This window comes from Rhinoraja longicauda, chromosome 3 (genome assembly GCF_053455715.1).
Source record: "Rhinoraja longicauda isolate Sanriku21f chromosome 3, sRhiLon1.1, whole genome shotgun sequence".
Classification (NCBI taxonomy): Eukaryota; Metazoa; Chordata; class Chondrichthyes; order Rajiformes; family Arhynchobatidae; genus Rhinoraja; species Rhinoraja longicauda.
The window spans coordinates 40,022,391-40,046,159 of record NC_135955.1 but is presented as its reverse complement, the minus strand read 5'-3'; the positions used below and the strand labels follow the sequence as shown (position 1 = coordinate 40,046,159).

Below are 23,769 nucleotides of genomic sequence, written 5' to 3'. Positions count from 1 at the left end.
GGGTTTAAACTGAAGACAGACACAGAAAATTGGAATAACTCAGCAGGTCAGGCAGCATCTCTGGAGAAAAGATCTGAAGAAGGGTTTCTGGAGAAAAGGAATAGGTGACATTTTGGATAGAGACCCTTCTTCAGATCTTTTCTCCAGAGATGCTGCCTGACCCGCTGAGTTACTCCAGCTTCCTGTGTCTGTCTTCAGCCTTGTAACTGGTGGGTAAGTTATTGAGGGGAGTCTGAGAGATAGGATCTACGTGCATTTAGAAAGGCAAGAACTTATTACAGATGGCCAGTATGGCTTGTGCCCAGGAAATTGTGTCTCACAAATCCATTTGAAAATTTTGAAGAGGTGATCAATAAAATTGATGAAGCAGTGTCAATGTGGATTTTAGCAAGGCCTTTAACATGTTACGCATGTGAGGGTGGGTCAACCGGGATCCAGGGTGAGTTATCCAACGGATATACAATTTGGCTTGAAGGTGGTAAACAGTTGGATAGTGGTCGAGAGTTTTTCAGACTGGACACCTATATCTAGTGGTGTACCCCAGCGATCATTGCTGTGTCTACCGTTGTCCATTATTGATAGTAATGATTTGGATGTGTAAGTAGACTGTATGGTTAGCAAGTTTGTGGATGACACTAAAATTGATGGTATAGTGAACTGTAAAGATGGTTATTTGCGATCACAACAGGATTTTGATCAATTTAGCTTATTGGATGAGGGAAGGCGGATGGAGTTTAATTCAGCTAAAGTCGAAATGATGCATTTTGATTGGACAAAGCAGGGCAGACTGGCACAGTAAATAGTAGAGTCCTGGGGAGTGTTTTTCAATAGGTGCATAGTTCCATGAAGGTGATGGCACAGGTGGACAGAATAGTCAAGAGGCATTTGGCCTGCTTGCCTTCAACAGTCAGATTATTGAGTACAGGAGTTGGAATGTCATGTTATAACTGTGCAAGACTTTGTAAGGCTACATCACGTGGCGGCGCCTAACGGCAGCGGCTGACTAGCAGTCTGTCCGTCTTTTTTTCCCCTTTTTTTGTTGTGTGTCGGTGTTGGGATGGTTTTTATATATATTTTTTTGGTTGTGTATGTGTGGGAGGGGGTGGTGGTGTGGGTGGGTGGGTGTGGGGGGGGGGGGGGGGGGACTTTTCTCTTCCTCACGGCGCGGGGTGCGGCTCGGCTGCGGGGCCTAACATCGCCCGGTGCGGCTTGGCCGCTGGACTTTACATCCCGGTGCGGCTTGGCCGCTGGACTTTACATCCCGGTGCGGCTTGGCCGCTGGACTTTACATCCCGGTGCGGCTTGGCCGCTGGACTTAACAGTGCCCGGTGCAGCTCGGCTGCGGGGCTTAACATCGTCCGGTGCAGCTCGGCTGCGGGGCTTAACATCGCCCGGTGCAGCTCGGCTGCGGGGCTTTTCATCGCTGGTGCGGCTCGGCTGCGGACTTGACATCGCCCGGTGCGGCTCGACCACGGGACTTAGCTGCGCAAGGCTTGGTCGCGCGCCTTTCATCGCCCGGTTCGGCCGCGAGACGTTTCAGCGCCCGGTGCGGGGACTGTGCGGGTCGGTCGGGGACGAGCTGTCTGTCCGTGGGCGTGGGGAAGAGAGTGGAAGTTTTGTTGCCTCCATCACAGTGAGGGGGTGTTTGGAGTCACTGTGATGGACGTTTGTGTTGGGGTTATGTGTCTTGTGTTCATTTTTTTTCTATGACTGCTATGTAGTTTCGTTCGGTACTTCGGTACCGAACGACAAATAAAGCTCTGTTATACCTGTTATTTGGAGTATTCTGGATAGTTCTGGTCTCCCTGATGTAGGAAGGATGGCATTAAACCGCAAAAGGGTGCAGGAAAGGTTTACAATGATATTACTGGCACATAGGAGGTTGAGGGGTGACTTACAGAGGTATATAAAATCTTGAGGGGCATAGATAAAGTGAATAACCACAGCCCGATCCCAAGGGAAGGGGAATCTAACACTACTGGGCTTAGGTTTAAAGTAGGACGGGGAAGATTTAAAAGGGATATGCGGAACAACTTTTTCTCACAGAAGATGGTGTGTACATGGAACATGTCAGAGTAAGTAATAGAGCCTAGTCCAATTATGACATTTAAAAATACATTTAGACAGGCACATGGATACAAAAGGTTTAAAGGGTTGTGAGCCAGGTGCAGGCATGTGAAACTTGGCTGGCATGGGTGAGGTGGGTCGAAGGGCCTGTTTCTGTGCCGTATTGCTCTGATTCTAACTCTATCAACCTACTTGAGACAGCTTACTTTGTATAAAGGTGTTGCCAGTGCATGGAGAATTTAAGGAATTGGTATTTATAATTGACTTACTCCAGTGCAGGAATCACTATTAAGAAGTGTGCCGATGATATCAGAACTGACAATGTGGTTGATAGTGAAGAACAAAGTTCTGTGCTGTAGGAAGATATCAATGGACTCGTCGCGTAGGTTCAAAAATCATAGTGAAGAGAATGCAGCCTGAGAAGTGAGGTAGTGCTGTGACTAAGCCAGTGCTAGGGAGTGTCATGCAGGATTGTACAAGGCATTAGTTAGGCCATGGCTGGAGTATTGCATCCAGTTCTGGTCAGCACACAGAAAGGACTTGGAGATGACATAGATGAGTGTAGCATGGGTGTTGCCAGGGCTGTGAATTATGATTTTGTGAAGTGACTGGCTAGGATGAAATAGTTTTCTTTGGAACAAAGAAAATTTCAGAGTCCAATTAACTGATAAATCCGCATGACTTTGGGGTGTGAGGAAACCAGAGTTCCTGGAGGAAGCCCACACGATCACAGAGAGAATGTGCAAACTCTAAACAGTTAGCATCCAAACCTGGGACTATAATGCTGTGAGATAGCAGGTGTGCCACTGTGCTACCCTGTAAGGGGATTTAACTGAGATGTATAAAACTGAAAGCTCAGGCTCAGTTTCCTTTGCAGAGGGAATGATAACAAGGGACAGAGATTCAAAATAATTGGTGGCAGGGTTAGATTGGCGTTGGGGTAAATTTATTTTCAATCAGTGAGTAGGGCAGTCTCAAACTGACTGCTTGGAAGGGTGGTGGAGACGGAAACCCTCACCATGTTAATAAACACAATGAAGCACACTAGAATAGCGAGAGTTAACAGCGGAAGGTAGACACAAAATGCTGGAGTAACTCAGCGGGACAGGCAGCATCTCTGGAGAGAAGGAATGGGTTAAAGAATGGAGAGTTAAAAGCCGACAGGCTAAGAACCGACAAGATAAAAACCTACAAGGTTAAAAGCCAAGAGTTCACAAGTGAGATTAACTACAGATGCTGGTTACAAAAAAAACCACAAAGTGCTGGAGAAACTCAGTGGGTCAGGCAGTATCTCTGGAGAACATGGATAGGTGACCTTTCAGACTGATTGTGGTGGGGGTGGGTGGGGGAATAGCTGGAAGAAGAAAGGCAGGACAGAGCCTGTTGTGCAATAGTTGGATACAGGTCGGTGGCGGTTTCAATAAGCAGATGGTTGGACAAACGCCAGAGATGAAGTGTGAGATAGAAGTGTGAATTGTGAAGCCTGTGGATGGAGATGAGGGAGGTAGTATAGAAACAGTGGTTACGTCTCCTGTGGTTTGCAGCGGAAAAGTACCTGGGAGCAGGTTGTTGGGGTGGGAAGGTATGAGTGAGCCAAGGAGTTGCGAAGCGAGCGGTCTCTGTGGAAGGCAGAAAGGGGTGGGGATCCATCTATGACAGCGGGGAGAATCCCCGTTTACTAAAGAGAGCATTTCGGGAGTCCTCAAATGGAAAGTCTCATCTTGGGAGCATATGGCGGAAATGGAAAAATTGAGAGTAGGGGATAGTCTTTTTAAGAGGCAGGGTGGGAGGAGGTGTAGTCCAGATAACTGGGAGTCAGTGGTTTATAGTAGACGTCAGTCGATAATTTGTCCTCTTCTGGTACAAGGACTAATCGACGTAACCAATAAAAAGGCAGGCGTGGCTGGAGCCCATGGGAGTGCCCATGGCTACACCAACTTGCAGAAAGTGAGTGGAATCAAAGGGAAAGTTGTTGAGGGTGAGAACAAGTTCTGCCAGGCAGAGAGTGTTATTAGAAGGAAATGGATTGGGTCTCTGTTCAAGGTAGAACCGGAGGGCCATGAGACCTTCCTGGTGGAGTCATTTTGGCCAGCACACCAGAGTGGACTGAATGGCTTCCTTCTGTGCCATGAATTACTCTGATTCTATGATATTGTATGCAATATGCTCTTTTGCTGCAGGACAGTGACACATAAATATAGCCACAGGGACTGGGCTTTTGCCATCCAGTTTACCAAACGCTTGCCAAAGATAGGCACAAAAAGCTGGAGTAACTCGGTGGGATAGGCAGCATCTCTGGAGAGAAGGAATATGTAGGAAGGAACCTTAGATGCTGGTTTAAACTGAAGATAGACACAAAAACCTGGAGTAACTCTTGCCAAAGATATCCTGACCCTGTAAATTACTCTGCTTTGTTCTCAAATCTCAGAACATTCCATGTTGGGATTGGATCTGTTGATCTCTAAGTTTCTAGTTCAAAATTAACCTGTGCTTTTTTGTGACAGTACCAGCACCTCGAAAGTTAAGAACTAAATTTCTAATTTTCAAATTTTAAATTTCATTTTTTACTTTTTAGTTATTAGTTTATTAAATTAGAAGTTGATTGTTCACAATATATAGACAGAAGGCGGGGTTATATTGATGGAATTATTGACAAATGTTGTTTAATTTTTAATTGAAATGCATACTGGCACTATTTTGTCGACACAAAATGGCACTGGTGTTGATACTCCTCTAACTCTCATGTCCTGAAGTGGCTGCTATTGGTACAGGTGAGGGTGTTACTGGAAAAAATACTGGAGATGGGGCATCAAGCTCCTAAAAAACACCTGCTGCAGAATATGGACGTGATTAAGACCAGACTCTGCTTTAATGTTTTCTACGGCCTGACAATAATTGTTATCAGAAAGGCAGTAGCAGAAAGTGTAGGTCAGTACTTTGGCTGATGGACAGAACAAAGTGAGTGGTTAAAGTCAAATGATGTGTCTTGAGATGCAACCAGTAAATCATTACTGAGTGGCAAGATCTTGGATAAAATAGAATTAGCTTAATATTTTGGCTGAAAACCATGGGGGTTGAGCAGACTACCTGCAAGTTTAGCCTAGATGAAATGTTTTCTTGAAACTGATCCTGTTTCTGCTGATTTCTCTCAGAGGAGCAGTGGTGAACCAGGATGACCTCTACAAGGCTCTGACCACTGGTCAGATCGCCGCAGCAGGACTGGACGTCACCGTTCCCGAGCCCTTGCCCACTGACCACCCTCTATTGTCACTGAAAAACTGTGGTAAGTTATAATTCATGTTGCAAAGCCATCGACTTAAAGGTGGTCTTAATTAGGAAAAAGTTGTTTTCAAATTGTGGCCATTTTTCCAGAATATTTTTCTTCTACATTTCCTTTGCTGTAGAGGCTGATTGAGCAATGTAATCTGCAGAAACATATCAATGGGTTGACTGCTGGGCAGAAAAGTAGCAATTGACTTTCAGTCTGGAGAAATGCGAGGTAGTTAATTTATGCTAGTCAATGTGTTATCGTCTGTGACCTATTAACAGAAAACAGTTAGTCAAGCGAGTTCGTTTAACCTCTTTATTGCACTCACCAAGGTGGGAGAGAGTCTAGTTGCAAAAACGTCCAGTGACGCTTGGGCAGCTCGTGCAGTCTCTCTCTCTGATCGTTTACATACACACACATTTATACCCTTAACAGTGCACCGGAGGCTTTCCGTTATTGGCCTTATATGGTAATTTTACAATGTCCAATGTGATTTTTCTATTCTCTGAAACGAAACCTAGTCATATCTCTGAAATAAAACTTCGTCACATCTCTGAAACGAAACTTTAGTCACATAGGGCAGGAGGTTTTTCTTAACAGATCTGAACCTTGAGAGCTAGTTGCTGATATCAGACAGATGCAGCCAGCCATTAATTGTGCTGCACATTAAAAAAACACAAGAGGTCTTACAGATTACTCCTACAATAGTACTCACATAGCTGCTTGCCTAATGTTAACCCTTACAAATGAGGCAAGGGAACCACAATAAATACCAAGATGTTGAGAAGTGCGAAGTACAGAGGAATATGTATGTTTTTCTGTATATTTGCCTTAAGTCAGGACATGTGGATACGGTGTAAAGAAAGTGTATCATAAGAAAAGAAAATAATTATTCCATGTCAATCAATAAAGGAAGATATCCTTTATTGATTGACAAAGAATATTTCTCCTATTTTCTTGGTACGAGACCATTCAGACCATCAAGTCTATGCTAGCTCTTAGCCAATCCCTTTCCATCACTTGTTTATAACCTATACATTAACTCCTGCCACTAACCTCTCCCAAGGATAATTTACAGGTCTTTGGAAAAAAGGAGGCTGCAGGAAAGTTTAACTGAGGAGTATAACATAGAGTCCAGCAGAGGGGTCAATAATAGTCATTAGGAGAATGATCAGATAGCAATTGTGGAGATTTTCTTTCGTCAATAGGATGATAGAGGTCTAAAAGTCCCAAATGGTGGGTGGATGCAGAAACCCTCATCGTTTTAAGTTCTCGGAGGACCTCATGATGTGCCACAACATAAAAAGTAGGATTAACCAATGTTTTTTTCTACTGTCATGGACATGGTAAGATCAAAGGCATCCTTTTGTTGTATATATTTTAGTGCTTCCATGAAAAGTGAAAATTCAATTTTATGATTGTCTTTCAGTTATACTGCCGCACATTGGAAGTGCCACTTATGCAACTCGAAACACCATGTCTGTACTGACAGCAAACAATCTCCTGGCTGGTCTGAAGGGAGATCCGATGCCGAATGAACTCGCACTGTAACTGGATGCAGATTTGTCAATGGGCACACAGGAAAAAATGGTTCTCTGAAATTAAATGTGTGAATTATTTTGGAATTACTTGAACAATTTGATTTATCAAGATTTGAATTTAAATCATCAAAAATTTGCAATTGAATTGCAATTATAAGCAAATAAGAGTGGAAAAAGCATTATTTGTTCACGTTTGAATCCAGAAATTAGATCTATCTTATGGTACTTCATGTAACATGTGACAAGGACATTCATCTCAAGAATAATGAAGAATGAAAGGGTGACATGATACAAAATGCCCTTGAGGTGGGGATCGTGATTGTGACCACCCAATTTCATACACTCGCATAATATCCATACCATATAATAATAAAAAGCTATCGGTCTAATCTGATTAAAGTAAATAGATGACCCAGAACCAGTTCTTGTTTGTTGAAAAGTCTTCCAATTTCTGCTATACTTTACATCTTGAGAAAACAATTCTAATATTGAGGCACTGTCTTGTAATGTTTTCTAAATTTTAACAAATCTGCCTGAGTTTATCTAATATCTTTGTAATTAATACTTTGGGAAAGTGCGGTGTAATATACTGGAACGATACCAGAGGCCAGTATATCCGTCCTTAACATATAGTGAGCAGAAATGCTCTTTGAGTGCAACATTAAGGCCAGCATTTCATTAGGCTTTTGATTATATCTTGTACCTGTCAATGCTGTTTTAATGAGCTATGTACTTGAATTCCCAAGTATATTTGAGCTTCAATTGTACCAACTTTATAAGATTTAAAAGTCAGTGTTATGCACCTGTACGCAAATATTAAGTCTTGTATGAGAACCTTCAATCCTTTTCATTTCCAAACAGCAATGTTATATTACAGAACATGCTCTCACTCTCAGAGATGAAGAAATAATTAAGTTAGGACATGACATGTGAAAAGCAAACCGGGTTACGCGTGATCCACTTGCCCAGACCCATTAATGTACAAATGTAGTTCATTCATTGTTCAAATTTCATTGTCAACAGCCAAGCTTTAGATTGACTTGGCTGCTGGGGAATATTTGGCAACTCTGTACACTCCAATCTTGGGCTTCATAGTGCCCGGATCCCATCGAGCGATGAATTTAAAGTCAATACAAATGAACAATTTGGAGATATCCGAAAGATCACCAGATCCTGTATTGGGAACAACGAATGATTGATTGGTGATCAGTCATTAGGAAATAATTATGTTATTCACTTCCTCAGAGGACACTCTTTTTATTCATTTTCGGAAGTTGTACGCACACTCCTAATTCTTTTTACTGAGTAAACATGCAAGTCTGTTAACATTAAAACGTTGAAAATGAAAATCTGGTATCATTTATTGCACATGTGGATGCTAAAGTGTGTTGGTTACATTGCACCAATTTTACTTTCACCATTTAATTTTGAAAATTTGGTCCATTTTTTAAAAAATTACTAAAACGAGTAACAATGAAACTACAATGTCACATTCTTTGGGGAAGTCTGCTGCCTTCAGCCACTATGGTTCAAGTGTGACACCTTTCCCACACCATTGTGATTTATTTTTAATCAGTTGTGTCAAAATAGATTTGTAATCTGCAGTTCCTTGTTTCTACATTCTATTCCAGTAGGTAGTAGTTATCTTGCGGTTCCAGCAGCACGACCTCATTATGATCGCCCATGCTGTCTGTATGGAATTCACATTTGCCCTGTGACCATGTGGGTCCCCTCCAATACTGCGGATTCCATCATTACAAATTTGTGCTGGATGGTCAATTTATACTACCATCAATTACCTCTGTTGTCGGAGCTGTTGAGGAAATAGGGAAGTTGAGAGAAATGAGAAACAAATGCAGGAGTCACTGCTGTGAACATGTCCAGTCGACTAACTAGCTAGGACAGCTTTAAGAGGAACTTAGCCAGGGGGATTATACTATACTGTATAATTATTATATGGAGTCAAGATATAATTATAATACCCATTGTAAACCTAATTTTTATTTGTTAACATTTTATTTTTTCTCTTTTTAAAAAAAAATGCATTTTCTCAAAGTAGTGTGTTTTTATGATGGTATTGAAGAGGAATAGATAGATTTGTTGAGAATCGCAGACCAAGGCACATGAAACTTGTACATAGAACAATGTGGCCACATATCCTTATTAAAGTGGGTGTAAAATCTTATGACCAAAGGAAATAAAATATGGAAAATGCAACACGTGGAGCGAGAGGCCATGATCTCAAAAGGTCATGACCTTTTATTGGAAAGTTCAGCGGTCTTTTGCTTTTCCATGAAATAAAATCTCCTCAATATGGTATGAATCGACATCACCAGCAGACTTACTGCTACCTCTTGGTCTGTGAAAAATACTTTTGAAAAATACGATGAAGACTAACTTAGCAAATAGTGACAATTTTTCAAAAGTAATCAGCTAATAGATTGAAATGGCATCATATAAGAGCAAGTACTCTCATTTTCATTTTTAACTTACAAAAATGTCAATACTGTAGTTTGGGGTGTTAAAACTGCAATACATTTTTAAAAGTCAACAACTGGTCAGACATGTTGGGAGTCAAGAACATACAGATTGTGTGACTTTAGTGTTGTACCTTTATCAAACTAATCATAGCCACAATATTCAATATTTACAATATTGTCAGATCCCATGACTTTCTTTCACTCGATTTCTGTAGGTTCTAAGATGAACGATGAAACCAATCTGGTTCATGCAGACTTTGCCACAGGTAGGGCAGGTGGTGTTTCGGGAGATGCTGCGCTCCTTCCACCATTACAATGGCTTCTGTATGACATGATGAATAGACGTGAGATGCCCAATGCCATCCTAAATGCTGCTTCTTTATTTTAAAACAGTCACCGGTCAGGGATCTGCACGAATTGGTGTTTCCAGGGAGGCTTTTGAGATAATTGTTTCCTCTGACCAGTCTGGTATTCTCATACTTGGATAAGAGTTTGGAATGTCTGAGGAATCTGGTGACAGGCATGCGAGTGATATTTGGAGTGTGTGAACCTGGGGCCTTAGAGTAGACTCTGACGTTGATTGCATAATCTTGCCAGTGGATTTGAAGGATCCTTTGGGGTCATCTGTATACTGAAGATCAGGTGATTTGGTTTTGGAATGGTACTATTTGTCCTGCAAATTAGCTAAATTCCAGTGGCAAAACTTGTAGGCGAGATACAATATTCTGGCTTGGTAAACTGAAAAAAAGTGTTGGGACTTGACACGAGCCATCACTGAACTTGGGTTTGCTGTTCATCCTCTGGTTAAAATGTTCATGTTGCAGCAGATGCAAGATGCAGATGTATTTGTAGCAAATTTGAGAATGATGCTCCACGGTTGCACTCAGATAACAAGTCTGAGTTTTTAAGTTAGAAAAGTGTTGATGTTGCTCCTGGCGTATCTATTGGAGTTGTTATGCAGCATAGCGAATTACATTTAAACTCAGACTTTGCTTGCGTGATTCTGAAATATCATGTGTTTGTTTAAAACAAGTGCAATTATCTGAAATATTTCATAGATCCTAAATATTATAAACATTAAAGAATTCTGATGGAAATTAGCTTTATTATGCACTAAATTCACTTTTAACAGAGAACAGGTTTTATTTGTACTACCTTAAACATTACATGATTCTACAAAGTATTTTAGACTATTTTTCACTGTTATTCCTCCAATCTCATCCAGGAAGGTTTTTTTTGGCATATTAATCACTGGAATATTCATATTCAATATTCATAATATAAACACACTTTTCTCACTGTTTCAGACAGCAACACGTGATTTGGCAATAGACTATGTGGCAGAGTCTTTGGATCAGCTGAAGATGGGTGCTCCTTCCGAGCTCAGATCTGCCACTTACCGTTACCGTTACTAAATACTGACAGTAAAATACATTTATGCAGCAAATATGGGGACAAAAATATTTAAAGGAAATTGCATGCAAGTAATTTTATGCCAATTAATGCCAACCTTCAGTTTAACTGTAGTAGTTTTCAGAAACCTGTAGTTATACCACAGACCGTTGACATAATACTCCAGAAACGCTCATGCATTTGAAAGTGTATTCATGAACTTCCAAGTCAAAATTGTTTTTTGGCTGTGAGATTTGGATTACACATGACATTATTAGTCACTTATTAAAACTTCACCTTGTGAAAATACTGTAGTTTATAACTTTTGATCCTCTTTGAAAAGTCTGATTTTGTTGCTTTATGAGGACTCAATTTTAGAAAGCTGAAATGAGTTACAATGACTGAATATTCTCATTTCAAGTTTCCGAAAGGGAAACAGAAATGGAAAATATTTTAAATATAATAATGAACTTCAGATGATGGTTTCATACTAAAGATAGACACAAAATGCTGGAGTAACTCAGATGCTAGGTCAGGCAGCATCTCTGGAGAAAGTGGATAGGTGACATTCCGGCTCAGGACCCTTCTTCAGACTGAAGATTCCCGACCCAAACCTTTACCTATCCATTTTCTCCAGAGACGCTGAGTTACTCCAGCATTTTATGTCTTTCTATGGAACAAATATTACCTGCCTGTGTCCAGTGTTACAAACAAGTTCATGTTAGTTATGACTGACTGATCCACACAAACTGCTGGCTGAGATTTTGGAAGTGACTATTTATCTCAAACCTAGAGGCAGTGAGAACAAGGGAAGCTTTAGAGCAGAAGGATCAACAACCGAAACAAAAACTAAGAATCTGCAGCAAATAATCAGGGCAGTTAGATGATCCCATTGAAACAACTTTTTTGTGGCCAATTGCTTCATGATTTTACACTTATGTACCTCAAGTAAGCAAGAATTTAAATATTCTCTCTGGCAAGCCATTTTGTCCAACCCCCTATTCATGTTCCAGGATTTAGCATTCTCCCACTACATTACCACCTTGTCTACGTCCATGAAAGGGCTTCATCGCCCAAGCGACACCTTCTCATCTATGCAACCCTCTTCCTCTCCATGATGTATGTTTACTTTACATGAAAGGAAACACTAGAACAGAGACTAATGTGTATGTTCTGAAGTTAAATGAGTGGCTGTTGAAACCAGTGGAGTTAATGAATGGCACCAATATATCTCAATAATCAATAACCTGATTTTCAAAATAATGCTTGTGTGCATTGCTCAGGTGCACTGGGTTCACACCAACATCTGGTGAAATAGCATCTGTTTTAAATGACACACAGAATGAACAGTATGGGACGGAGCTTTCCTTACATCTCCATGTTCCTAAAGCTTCCGCTCCAACTTTATAAATACTCTCCACAGTTAAAGAAATGTAATCTTAAATTCTGAACGTTCTGTACCTTCAGCCAGAGCTCCATCAGGAACTGGGTTAATTTCACTTCAGATCAAAATAAATCCAAAGGCAATTCTCTTCATTTGGATCCCCTTTCATTATACTTTAATCTCTTCAGATGGTACATCTAATTATTCTTTCAGGCGCTACCTCGTGTTGATGGTAATGGTGTAAAACATTTCTCTTCCCACAGAAGCTACTTGAGCTGCAAAGTATTGCTGCATTTTATGATTGATTTCAAATTTTCAGCATCTGAGGGGTTTTATTTTTGGACCAGAATACCTTTTGTTGATTTGCAAGATCAACATATGGTCAATGTAGATTATTATCTGTCTCCTGCTCAGTAATACAATTATAAAGGCTTGATCACCAGTGGATAGTGAGATTCAAACCTTCCCTGCTACTCCCCCAACCCTCCCATCCCACATAAATACATAGATAATCACTGGTCAACATAGTCAACCTACAGATCTTCTTTAGTCCTTGATTTATACATCTAGATAAAACACAAACTATACTTTCCGAAAATACACAAACTGACAATTCTGTGCTAATTACTTTGCAGATTTTGGTTAGTCAGCAACTACTGAAACAAAATAGCTGAACAGTATAGAAAAGTGCAATACATATATTTTACAGTTACTAAATTCTACAAAAAGTAATTTGCCCTGAACTCGGCACCTTACTGACACTTTGCCGTTAATTGCAGGTCAAAAGTCTATTTTCATTGTATTCACTTTACAGGGGCTTTAAAAAAAAAAAAGGCAACACCTTTTACAGCAGCAAATACAAATTGTGCTGAATGTCTTGCTCAAAGTAGAGTACTTGGCAAGTTGCTGCCATGCCATCTCAAGCAAGTGGTTTTAGAATGCTTGTATAAGTGACTCGACTGACTGAATCTTTTCCCGCATTTTAAACATGCATAGGGCTTTTCTCCCGTGTGAACACGAATGTGTTTCTTGCAATCCGTTAATGTTAAAAATGTCTTGCAGCAGATTTTACACGCATACTTGCGGGCTCCTTCCACCACCAACACATTGTGTTCCGACATGGCCTTCTTGCACTTTGAAAGTACATCTGCAGATGCCCGTGTTAGCTGAGGAGGGCCTGGTTGCAGAGAATGATTATTTTCAAAAGTGGACGAGGTACTGTTCAGTATGCGGACCTGGGAATTGGTGCCAGTGTCTTGCGACCCAGAACCTCCGTCTCCCACAGAGGTCACGATTGGCATTTTTGGGGCAATGCGGCGATAACCTAGGAAGTTACTGGCTCCTCCTCGTGACGAGATGATCGATTGTCGGGAAAGTGAATGCAATCCAGAGTTGGGCATTGGAAATTCCAATCTGAATGGTTCTCCAGTTTTGTACTCTGAAGACTGCGAGCACGACAGGCCCAACAAGTCCTGCATCGGTCGCATGAAGTGAGAATCAGGACCGTCGTTAAAGGGATTCTCCATTCGCGTTGCTCCCATGGTTGAATTGATACCAGCAGAAACACTGGACACTGGGCTCATTAAGTAAGAAGCTTCATTTTCCAGTCTCCCATCGGTTGTGTTTGGAAGGTTGTTGTCTGTACTTTGGCTTCCACTGAAGCTGCTTGTTCGGTTCTTATTCAAAAAGGTGGAAATAGGAAAGGGAGCTTTTATGTCTGTGTTTGCAGATTCAAGAATGTGTATGTCAGTGACTCTGTCTGTACTAGACTGAGGATCAGAGAAACTTCGGTCACTGCTCTCTGGACTAAGCTCCAGCTTTTCTGTGCTGGGCATTCCTCCTTCCACCTCCACTGACTCACTCCCTTCAGCCTGCGAGGCAGCATCGCTGGTCTCATCTTGAGGATCAGGTGAGCTCAACGGCTCAGCCTTCACCACAATTCTGACCTGGTCCTCGTTTCCGTTGATGTGAATTTCTGTTGTCTCGGAATGAAAATCTGATTTCTCATTTACAGAGTCTTGGTTGAATCCAGTTTCAATGTGAGTCGCTTGGGAAGCTACAGACACCTGGGAATGGCTTACACCTTTGTCTGACTGACTGGGTATCTGATTACCATCCGGTGTGCTAAAGGCTTGCTCAAAAATCATTGCATTTTCCACCTGGTTTTCAACACCTGTAGTTTTAGAGCCATCACCCAATTTCAGGGAGTCTGGTGCAAACAGCTCCCCACACGTATGCACCACACCTTGCCCGTTATCTGATATTCCTTCGCTGATGATGGATTCATCCATCGACGGCCGAATCCTCTGCTTTGATCTCTCGTCGGGGATGGCTTTTCTTTTCTGCAGCCGCCTCACGGGGAACGCAGTCGACTGATCCTCCAAGTGGTGACGCAGCGACGAGCTCACCCCGACCTGCTCGTCCATTGTCTGACTGGAGCTGAGGGCTGAGTTCACCAAGCTCAAGCCCAGCTGCTGAAGCAGGAAAGACCTTTGCATGCGGGCATTTTGTTCCTGAAGCCTTTCGCTAGTGGGAGACATTGGCACAGTCCTGGTTGTTAAGTAATGTTTGCAAGCTTTCACCACAGAGTTGAGGTGGAGGTGGGAGGCTGCCAGAAGCACATCCATGACATTACTCTCTCCCAGCATTAGAGTGGATGTGTACATCATTTCAACAAGGGCTGCAAAAGCCTCTGCTGTGACCACTTCACTGTCGAGTTGAACCATGTTCAGCGATTGATCTGTCTCGGGGACAGTAAAGAGCGCTCGGAAGTGGGTGCTGCATGCTGCAAGCACAGAGCGATGTGCTTTGAAATGTCGGCTCCCAACAACAATCACACAGTCACAGAGCTGTCCGTGAAGCCGCTGGTAGTTCAGCTGCTGGAAAACTTGATCAAAGTGCCCTGGGAAATCCATGGTCCTATTAAAACAGAAAAGAAAGAGTATTAAAGGGTTTTTTTCTATGGCTGCACACATAGGCATCATTACACTACTTGCAATTAATAATGAGAAATAACTTAAAGAATGGTCTTCTCATAAAGCAGTCCCCATAAAAGAACATTTAAGTGTTTAATTCATGCATAAAGTTTTAATAAGTGTTCCTTTCTTGACAGTAGCTATTACTTGCAAAAGAGAGAAACACATTGACAGCACATTTCTGGCATCTGATCGATCATTAGTGGAAACGATGAAGGAAATAAAGAAAGGCAAATGCCTTACACTGGATAATCAAGAACAAAAAAGAATTGCAGTTTCAGCATTAGTGAGTCTAGATCTGTGAATTTTAACTTCAAAAAGCTGGATCTTCACATGGTACTTTGCAAGTGATCACCGCTTAATCACGTTGCACAAGAGGTCTATGCCATTTCTGACTGCAGCTATTCTGCAGATATCTTAATCTGCACATGGACAGCTCCACACAGCCCTACATAATAAAACGATTTTAATTTATATCTGGTTGGTACAAATCTAAATGAATGTACTATACAGAAACACAGGGGACTGCAGATGTTGGAATCCTGAACAGAAAACAAAGTTCTGGAGGAATACAGTGGGTCAGGCGATACGATAGAACTTTATTTATCCCAGGAGGGAAATTGATCAGTATCTGTGGAGGGAATTGAGATAATTTATTTGGGTCAGGATCCTTCTTTAAGACCTGAAATGTCTCAGTTCATTCCCTCCACAGATGTAGCTTGACCTGCTGAGTTTCACCAGCACTTTGTTTTTTGTGCAATACATCATGTTTTTTTTTAAATTTGCATTTATAATACAGCACGCCAGTAAGTGGCAGCTGTGCTGCAAACCCACATGCTTGTGACTCCAATCTGTCAGATCTGTCTGAAAATCAGCAGAATTACACAGCACATTTAAGCTTTTCATGGTACAAAATATCAGTCAGCATGGGCAGCGTTATACAACAGGGCTGTTATTCAGGAACATTATACACCCATGACACAAATTGCAATCACTTCTGAAATGCAGTAACTCACGGGTTAACAAAAATACAACTGTTTTTTAGAAATAACCAAAACTGAAGAAATTAGCATAAATTCCATGGAAATACTGTGGACACAATATCTAATGACTTACATGGAGGTACAATTTCTTCTTGAACATCTACAATAATTCAGACTATAAAATCATTACATTGAAGGATTTTCTGTTCATCATGCCCGTATCTCTTTTGAAAGTGATTCCCAAATAATTACACATTCCTCAACAAACTTTTTTTCTGTCTTTCAGTATATTTACAATTGTGATCTAGCCTCCTCAACCCTCTTGTAGTGGGAGTTCCAACAATTCACCAGAAGAAATTTCTTAAATAATCTCTCCTTGTCTGGTGACCGTCTCCTCATTTGAGAATGTTGGGATCTTATACCTTTCAATTACATCATCCCTCATTTTACTGCCCCCTCCTCAGGGTAGTTTTTGGACTGGATACCTGCAATTAGTGGTGTGCCTCAGGGATTGGTGATGGGTCCATTGATGTTTGTGTTTTATATCAGTGATTTGGATGAAAATGTAGAAGGCAAAATTAGTAAGTTTGCAGATGACACTAAAGTGGGAGGTATCATAGATAGCAAAGATGGTTATCAAAAATTACAGCAGGGTCTGGTTATATATAATTGAGGGCCAAAGGACTGAGCCTTGAGATACTCGATAGGATGCATTTCTTCAGTTTGAAAAGATAATTATTGCAGTTCTCTGCCTTCTATGTGACAATCAGTCTTCAGTCCATGTTCACACACTTCCCCAATACTATGAACTCTTTTATTGTACACTCGTCTTTTATGTGGCCCCTCAGTCTTCTGGAATTCCAAAAACACTATATCTACAGGTTTCTTCTCGGTTGTCTTTACATGTAGTACCCTAAAGAAATCTAGTCATTTGTTAAACACGATTTCTCTGTTAATCATTTTCTAAATGACTATCCATTTCTTATTTGACTAAAGGCTCCAGCAACTTCCCAACAGATGTTAAGCCAACTGCCGTTTATTTTCAGGAGAATGTCATGTTTGTGATTTTCACATCTGCTAAAATGCTCCATAACTCTGATTTTTGAAAATCTTTAAACAGCAACTCTACTATCTTTGTAATTGTTTTATTTCAAAACCACTCAAATGGCGGCGTTGCCATAGCAGCTGCGGCTTACCTGCGGTCCATTTGTCTTTGTGTTTTTGTTGTTTTTTTGTCATAATTGTAGTTGTGATGTGGTGTTTTTGTGTTTGTGTACTGTGTGTGTATGTGGGGGGGAGGGGGGGAACTGTAAAATTGTAAATATGTGTCCCTACCGAACGGAGACCCAACCTTTGTTTTCTGGGTGGTGTCTCCGTTCCTGCTGCGGCCTACCATCGGCCCAACTCCTGGAGCTGGCGGCCTCCAGGGCTCTGGTTCGCAGAGCCCGCGGATCGGACTTACCATCACCGGAGCCGGCCGTCTTCGGAGGCTGCGGGAGCGGCTGCGACTCGCCTTAGGCTCGGGCCGCGTGGATGCCGACATCGGGAGCTCCGGCAGCGGCAGCGGGTTCGTCCGCCCCGGATCGCGGGGCTTGGGGCGCGGACATTTCACCGTCCGGCGCGGCCTAAAATAGGCCGCGGGATATTTCTCTGCTGGGCGGGGGCTTCAATGTCGGGAGCCACGACCGCCCCGACGTGCAGCAACAGCGGCAGCAGCAGCGTGTTCGCCCGCCCCGGATTTATCATCGGCGGAGCTGGCCGTCTTCGGAGGCTGCGGGAGCGGCTGCGACTCGCCTTGGGCTTGGCCCGCTGCGAACCGTCCGGCGCGGCCTGCAACCACAACAACCTGACTGCGGGCGAGGACAGCAGGAGAAGGGAAAGACATTGTGGCCTTCCATCACAGTGAGGAGAGGACTGGAGGAGACTCACTGTGATGGATGTTTCTTTGATGGATGTTTCTTTTTTTGTGTGTTTTTGGGGTTGTATAATTTTAATGCCTATTTAATGCTTTTATTGTTGGACTGTGTTTTTGGGGTTGTGTAATTTTAATGCCTATTTAATGCTTTTATTGTTGGACTGTGGGTGACTGAATTTCGTCCAATATTGGATGACAAATAAAGCTATCTTGAATCTCTTGAATCTTGAAGAACAGTATTTGTTTTGGAGTCAATCAAGCAGCTTCTTTATCTTGGATTGTGCCAGACACCTTGAGTGTCAATGGTGTGTGCTCATCCAGACAAACAGAGATGTTTCCATCACGGTCCTGATCTGCGTCTGTAGATGTGAAAAAGCTTTGGAATGTCAAGTGGCCAGACATTCATAAGACAGGCAAGCTAAGTTTGTTGTTATATACACATGTACAACGAGGTACAGGAACAATGAACATGTTGCTTGCAGCAGCATCACAGACCGGGACAAATACAGACAAATAATATATAAATTACATAAAACCTTTAAAAGAAAGACAACACATAAAACATAGACATTAGTGCAAAACACATTTAACAAAAAGCAAGTCTGTGAAGTGGTGCAAGAAGTGGGTCATAGTATTCTGTTGCTGAGGTAGGATCAGCGTCTAGAGGGCCCTGACCCGATATGCCATCCATCCAGAGATGCCGCCTGACCCGCTGAGTGACTCCAGCACTTTGTATCTTTTTTACCACGGATCCTTGTGTCTAGCATTATAATGTGCAGGTTGGCTGAAGAATCTGATAGTTGTTGGAAAGTAGCTGTTCTGGAACCTGTTGATGTGGGACTTCAAGCTTTGCACCTCCTGCTCAATGGATGTGAGAGGAGGACATGGCCTGGATGTTGGGGATTCTTATTGATTGATGGATGGTGCCTTCTAGAGGCAGCAGCTCATATCGATGTCTTCGATGGAGGGGGAGGGTTGTGCTTGTGATGGACCAGGCTGCGTCCACCACTCCCTGCCGCCTCTTGCATAGAGAGTGTCCACTGAAATTGCCATACCAAGCCCTGATGCATCCAGTCAGGATAATTTTGCAGTACATCTGTAGGGCAGCACAATAACACAGGTGCTGCCTGTCAGTGCCTGAGACCAGGCTGGATCCTGACCTGTGGTGCTGACTTTGTGGAGTTTGCACGTTCTCCCCGTGACCCCATGGATATCCTTCGGATGCTTTGGCTTCCTCCCACATCCCAAAGACAGGCGTGCCTATAGGTAAAATGGCCTCTGTAAATTGCCCCAATGTGTAGGGGATGAATGTGAAAGATGGATAATATACAACTAATGTGAACAGGTGATCAATGGTCGGCATGGACTTAGTGAACTGAAGGGCTTGTTTCCGTGCAGTATTTTTGTTAAGACTATTTGGAGACATTGAATCTCCTTAAACTTCTAAGAAGAGATGCTGGTACATCTTCTTTTATATTACATCTAATGTGTTGGGCCCGATATGCTTTTTTTATTACAATATTTATGGAGATGGTCCAATTGACTTTCTGTTCAATGGTGACCCCCACATTCTTCTTAAAATATGGTGCCCAAAATACTTCAGCTGGTCCAATCAGCATTGAACAAAGGCTTTGGTATCCTTCCTCTCCTTTCTTATACTTCAATTTACAAATCAAAGGGTGCTGAAAAAATGTGTCCAGACACTTTCAACAACTTATTTACATCCACACCCAAGAATTTGCCCCTGCATTGTATTTAAAAATGTAGCATTTAATCATTTGATTTGAAAAGGTTCTGCACGGTTGCGAAGGTTAGATCACATGGGATCCCGACTAGATACAGAATTGGCTTCATGGAAGGAAGCAGAGGGTAATGGTGGAAGGTTATTTTTTTTAGACTGGAGGCCTGTAACTAGTGGTGTGTCTCAGGGATCAGCGCTCAGCCCATTGCTGTTGTGGTTTATATCAACATTTGGATGAGAATGTAGAAGGCAAAGATTAGTATGTTTGCAGATGACACTAAAGTGGGTAGAATCGTAGATAACAAAGATGGTTAACAAAAATGTGAATATTACTGTTTTCAGGCTCTTATACCTTCTTCCCAATGGCAGGAGTGAAATGAGAGTGTAGCCAAGGTAGTGTGGGTCCCTGCTGATGTTAGCTATCTTTTTGAGGCAGCGATTCCTGTAGATCCCTTCGATGGCAGGGAGGTCAGTACCCGAGATGGACTGGGCAGTGATCACCGCTTATTGTAATATCCTTCGTTCCTGGGTGTTTGAGTTGTAGAACTAGGCCATGATGCAACCAGTCAATATACCTGTAGATGTTAAAGAGAGTATTCATCGACATAACAAATCTCCCCAATCTTCTAAGGAAGTAGAGGCATTGATGATCTTTCTTCATGATTGCATTAATGTGCTGGGTCCAGGACAGATCTTCAGAGATAATCATGCCCAGGAACTTGAAGTCATTGACTCTCCACCACTGAGCCAAGTTTGTGGATCATCTGCCTTCCTCTTCTAGAGTCAACAATCAGTTCCTCGGTTTTGTTGATAATAATTTCCCAGCCACTGGAAGCAGATCCATCCCATGGGAGCAGCTCTCACATCATTCAGCATGTACAAGTGACCCAAAACTTAAGGACCTTGTCTCCTCACTGGTTTAAAAACTTCAAGTTTAAAGACAATGTGGGAGACAGGCCAAAATAATTTAATTCCTAGCCAGCAATAAATTAAGCCACTCTCATTCAAAGCATCCAGATGAGTAGACCTCTGTCTGCACTAGTGAACACTTCTGATTGAAACATTGCTCAGGGTTCACAGCCCATGGAAATAACTTACATGACATTTTATGTTTCAGCTCATGATGAATGAACAAAAACTAGGGAAATCACTGAAGAAATGTCAAATAATTCCTTCAGGAAAATAAAGAAAACAGGAATGAAGAGGCCATACCAGGAAAAAAGAGGGCATACTCATTATCAGTATGCTGTCAATCTTGATACAAGGTTTCTTCTTTAGCATAAAATATTATCCAATGTAAAGCTAGTTTAGGTTTAGATTTAAACAGAAATATATACCATATGTGAATGCAATCATGTTTCTATTAAACATGACCCTAATGTCAATTGAGCATTTATAATAGATTAATTCAGCAAACTTTTGAATTTTAAAATACAATAAGTGTCAGCCATTTGCAAATATGGACTAAGATGCAATAGTTAAGTGGAGTATGAAAACTAACAAAACAAATGCACAATGTGAACATATTTTAATATATTTACACTGCAACCTTTAGTAATATACCTTTTTATTTGCAATTTAAGAGCAAATGCTTCTTTTACTGAAAACATTATTTTCTCCCATTCCCAAGTCTTCAAATGAAACGCATTGTGCTTCCTAACGCTGCTCAGCTGGCAACAATTCATGGAAACATCCCAGAGATATCTCTGGAAATTACCCAGCTTTTCATCTGAAGCTCAGGAAATCAGCATGTGAAGCATCACAGACATACAGCCAACAGTGTCCTATATAATCTTCTTAATTAGCTGTCTTGTCCACAAACCAAATTGTTTCATTTTAAAAAATGGAGTGAGAAAAGCTCAACTCTAGTGAAGACTGGCTGCATTCACTCAAGCCAAACTTTCCTATCCTAACATTCAATTTGTAAAATGATTACTGATCAGGTCACAAAAGACAATTAATATCAGAAACACAAGCCGAGAATCATAGGAAGGGGAGCAAATTATTGAAAACATGAAAGACAAATTTAGGCACAACATCGGGAATATCTTCATATACAGTCTGCCAAAATTACGCCATCTACAAAGATTTTCAGGTTAAGGAATAAGGCAAATGATGGCATTTGTGGGGAAAACCTGATAGAGCTCTTAAGGATAGCGGAGTCAGGGGGTATGGGGAGAAGGCAGGAACGGGGTACTGATTGAGAATGATCAGCCATGATCACATTGAATGGCGGTGCTGGCTCGAAGGGCCGAATGGCCTCCTCCTGCACCTATTGTCTATTGTCTATAAAACACTCCCAGCAGAAGGTATTCCAAGTAACAGTGAAATAAAACCTGGGTAATTCAAATTTCATAGTAAATGCTGTAAATTGTGCTTCAATGAAGGAATCTACTCCTTTGACAGCAAAAATGGGAAGTCTCTGATTAACATCTGATGTTACTCTGACTGGAAAGCAATTAAACTGGAAAATTACAACATCCACAAACTGCAATATTAATAACAAAGCCACTAACATGGCACTTTGCAGGTTTTATTCTGTCCACATTTCGCCTAACTGCCTTTAACCATTACTTTTATTAGACCAATGACTAACTAAATTATTACCAAATGCCGCTTTTAAAGAAAGAAAAAGTAACATCTGAGTATTCCATGCACTCAGACACTTGAACAATTTTAGATGGACCCTACAGGCTTTTCGTTGACACATTCCAACATAAATCAATACATGTTCACCACATGTGCCCAAAAGAAATCAATGTCATAAAGCAACTTGAAGCTCAACAAATGCCTTCTGGTATGGATGTCCATTAGCAAATCCTGGATGCACAGCAGTACATTTCCTCCAATACTGTGCACTCTAATTTTAATAATTTTGTGTGCATCCTAAGGCCCAAATACATAACATCAACTGGTTCACCTTTATCTATTTTGCTGGTTACAATCGCAAATAAATTACAACTGATTTATCAAATTTATTTTCCCTTGCATGAATTAAAATTAATTACAACCAAAAAAAAATACTGGAGGCACCCAGTCCAAAACGTTGTCTGCCCTTTCCCTCCACAGATGCTGCCACTGAGTTCCTCCAGCATTGATTCTTGCTCAAGATTCCAACGTCTGAACGATCCTGTCCTGTAAACCCCCATGGAATTTTGAGAATGACAACCAGGGCACCCACGCAGTGTATTCGCTTTCAGACCCTGAAGATGCCAGGTCATCAGGTTCTGGAGATTTATCATCATTAAATACCATTCATTCCTCTAAGAATTAAAAAAAATCTAATATGAATTTCCTTGAATTCCTCGCTATGCAGTGGATGGGGAGAGCAGGAAGATTGAAGAGGCTCAGGGACGAGCAGGGGAGATGAGGATGAGGGGGCGATGAATGCATGGTGTGGGGTCCGGGGGAAAAGGTGTAGTGAGTGCATGGTGCGTGACTGTGTCTGTGCACAGTGCTTGATTGTGTACTGTGTGTGTGTGTGTGTGGATGCACGTGTGAGAGCAGGTGTGTGGGTGCACGAGTGTGCGGCTGTGTGCTTCTGCACGGTGTGTGGGTGACCGAGGGTGCGTTTGTGGGAGGGGTGGTCTGGTGTACCAGTCACTGGCGGGTTGTGCGTGTGCAGTGGGACGTCCCGGTGCGAGTCGGGCAGCCCCCTTGGGGGGTTGGGCAGCCTCAGGGGGAAGGGAAGGGAGGGGGGGTCATACAGCCCCAGTCCCGGGGGGGGGTCATACAGCCCCAGTCCCCGGGGGGGGGGGGGGGGGGTCGAGCTCGCCCCCTCACTGTGGTTACTCTCAGACTGCGCACGCGCGCCGCGCCGACGGCCGGTACCTGTGCCGCGCGCCGCTCCTAACGGCCGGAGCGCGAGAGCGGCCCGGGTTGCGGGCCTGGAGGCGGCCGCGACCTGGCCGGCGGCAGGGCAATGGGCGACGGCCTGCGACGAGCCCCGCTCCAGCGTCTGCACCGCCCCGACTGCGCACCGCAACCGCAACGGCGACCACTTTCTCCTCCCCATCGGCCTCT

General features: G+C 42.3%; 2 protein-coding genes across 3 annotated transcripts in view; one reads left to right on the top strand and one right to left on the bottom strand.

Moving 5' to 3' along the window:
- Positions 1–8,274, top strand: part of LOC144591947 (glyoxylate reductase/hydroxypyruvate reductase-like) — a 20,929-nt gene extending 12,655 nt beyond the window's left edge. Inside the window, exons 8-9 of the mRNA XM_078396000.1 lie at positions 5,220–5,350; positions 6,765–8,274. Coding sequence (XP_078252126.1) covers positions 5,220–5,350; positions 6,765–6,886 — 253 coding nt within the window. The 3' untranslated portion in view covers positions 6,887–8,274. The remainder of the gene's footprint in view (positions 1–5,219; positions 5,351–6,764) is intronic.
- On the bottom strand, positions 5,652–23,769 carry zbtb5 (zinc finger and BTB domain containing 5). 2 transcript variants are annotated; one of them, XM_078395999.1, is made up of 3 exons: positions 23,578–23,769; positions 17,553–17,920; positions 5,652–15,051 (listed from the first exon to the last, which is right to left on the bottom strand). In XM_078395999.1, the coding sequence occupies exon 3, from the start codon at positions 15,045–15,047 to the stop codon at positions 13,014–13,016; it is 2,034 nt and encodes a 677-aa protein (XP_078252125.1). In that variant the 5' UTR covers positions 15,048–15,051; positions 17,553–17,920; positions 23,578–23,769; the 3' UTR covers positions 5,652–13,013. The 2 variants fall into 2 exon arrangements, with proteins under 2 accessions (XP_078252125.1, XP_078252123.1); XM_078395997.1 differs by lacking the exon at positions 17,553–17,920.

What these genes read in the sequence shown, in the direction of transcription:
- zbtb5 (XM_078395999.1), bottom strand. Translation starts at nt 15,047, where the DNA reads ATGGATTTCCCAGGGCACTTTGATCAAGTTTTCCAGCAGCTGAACTAC.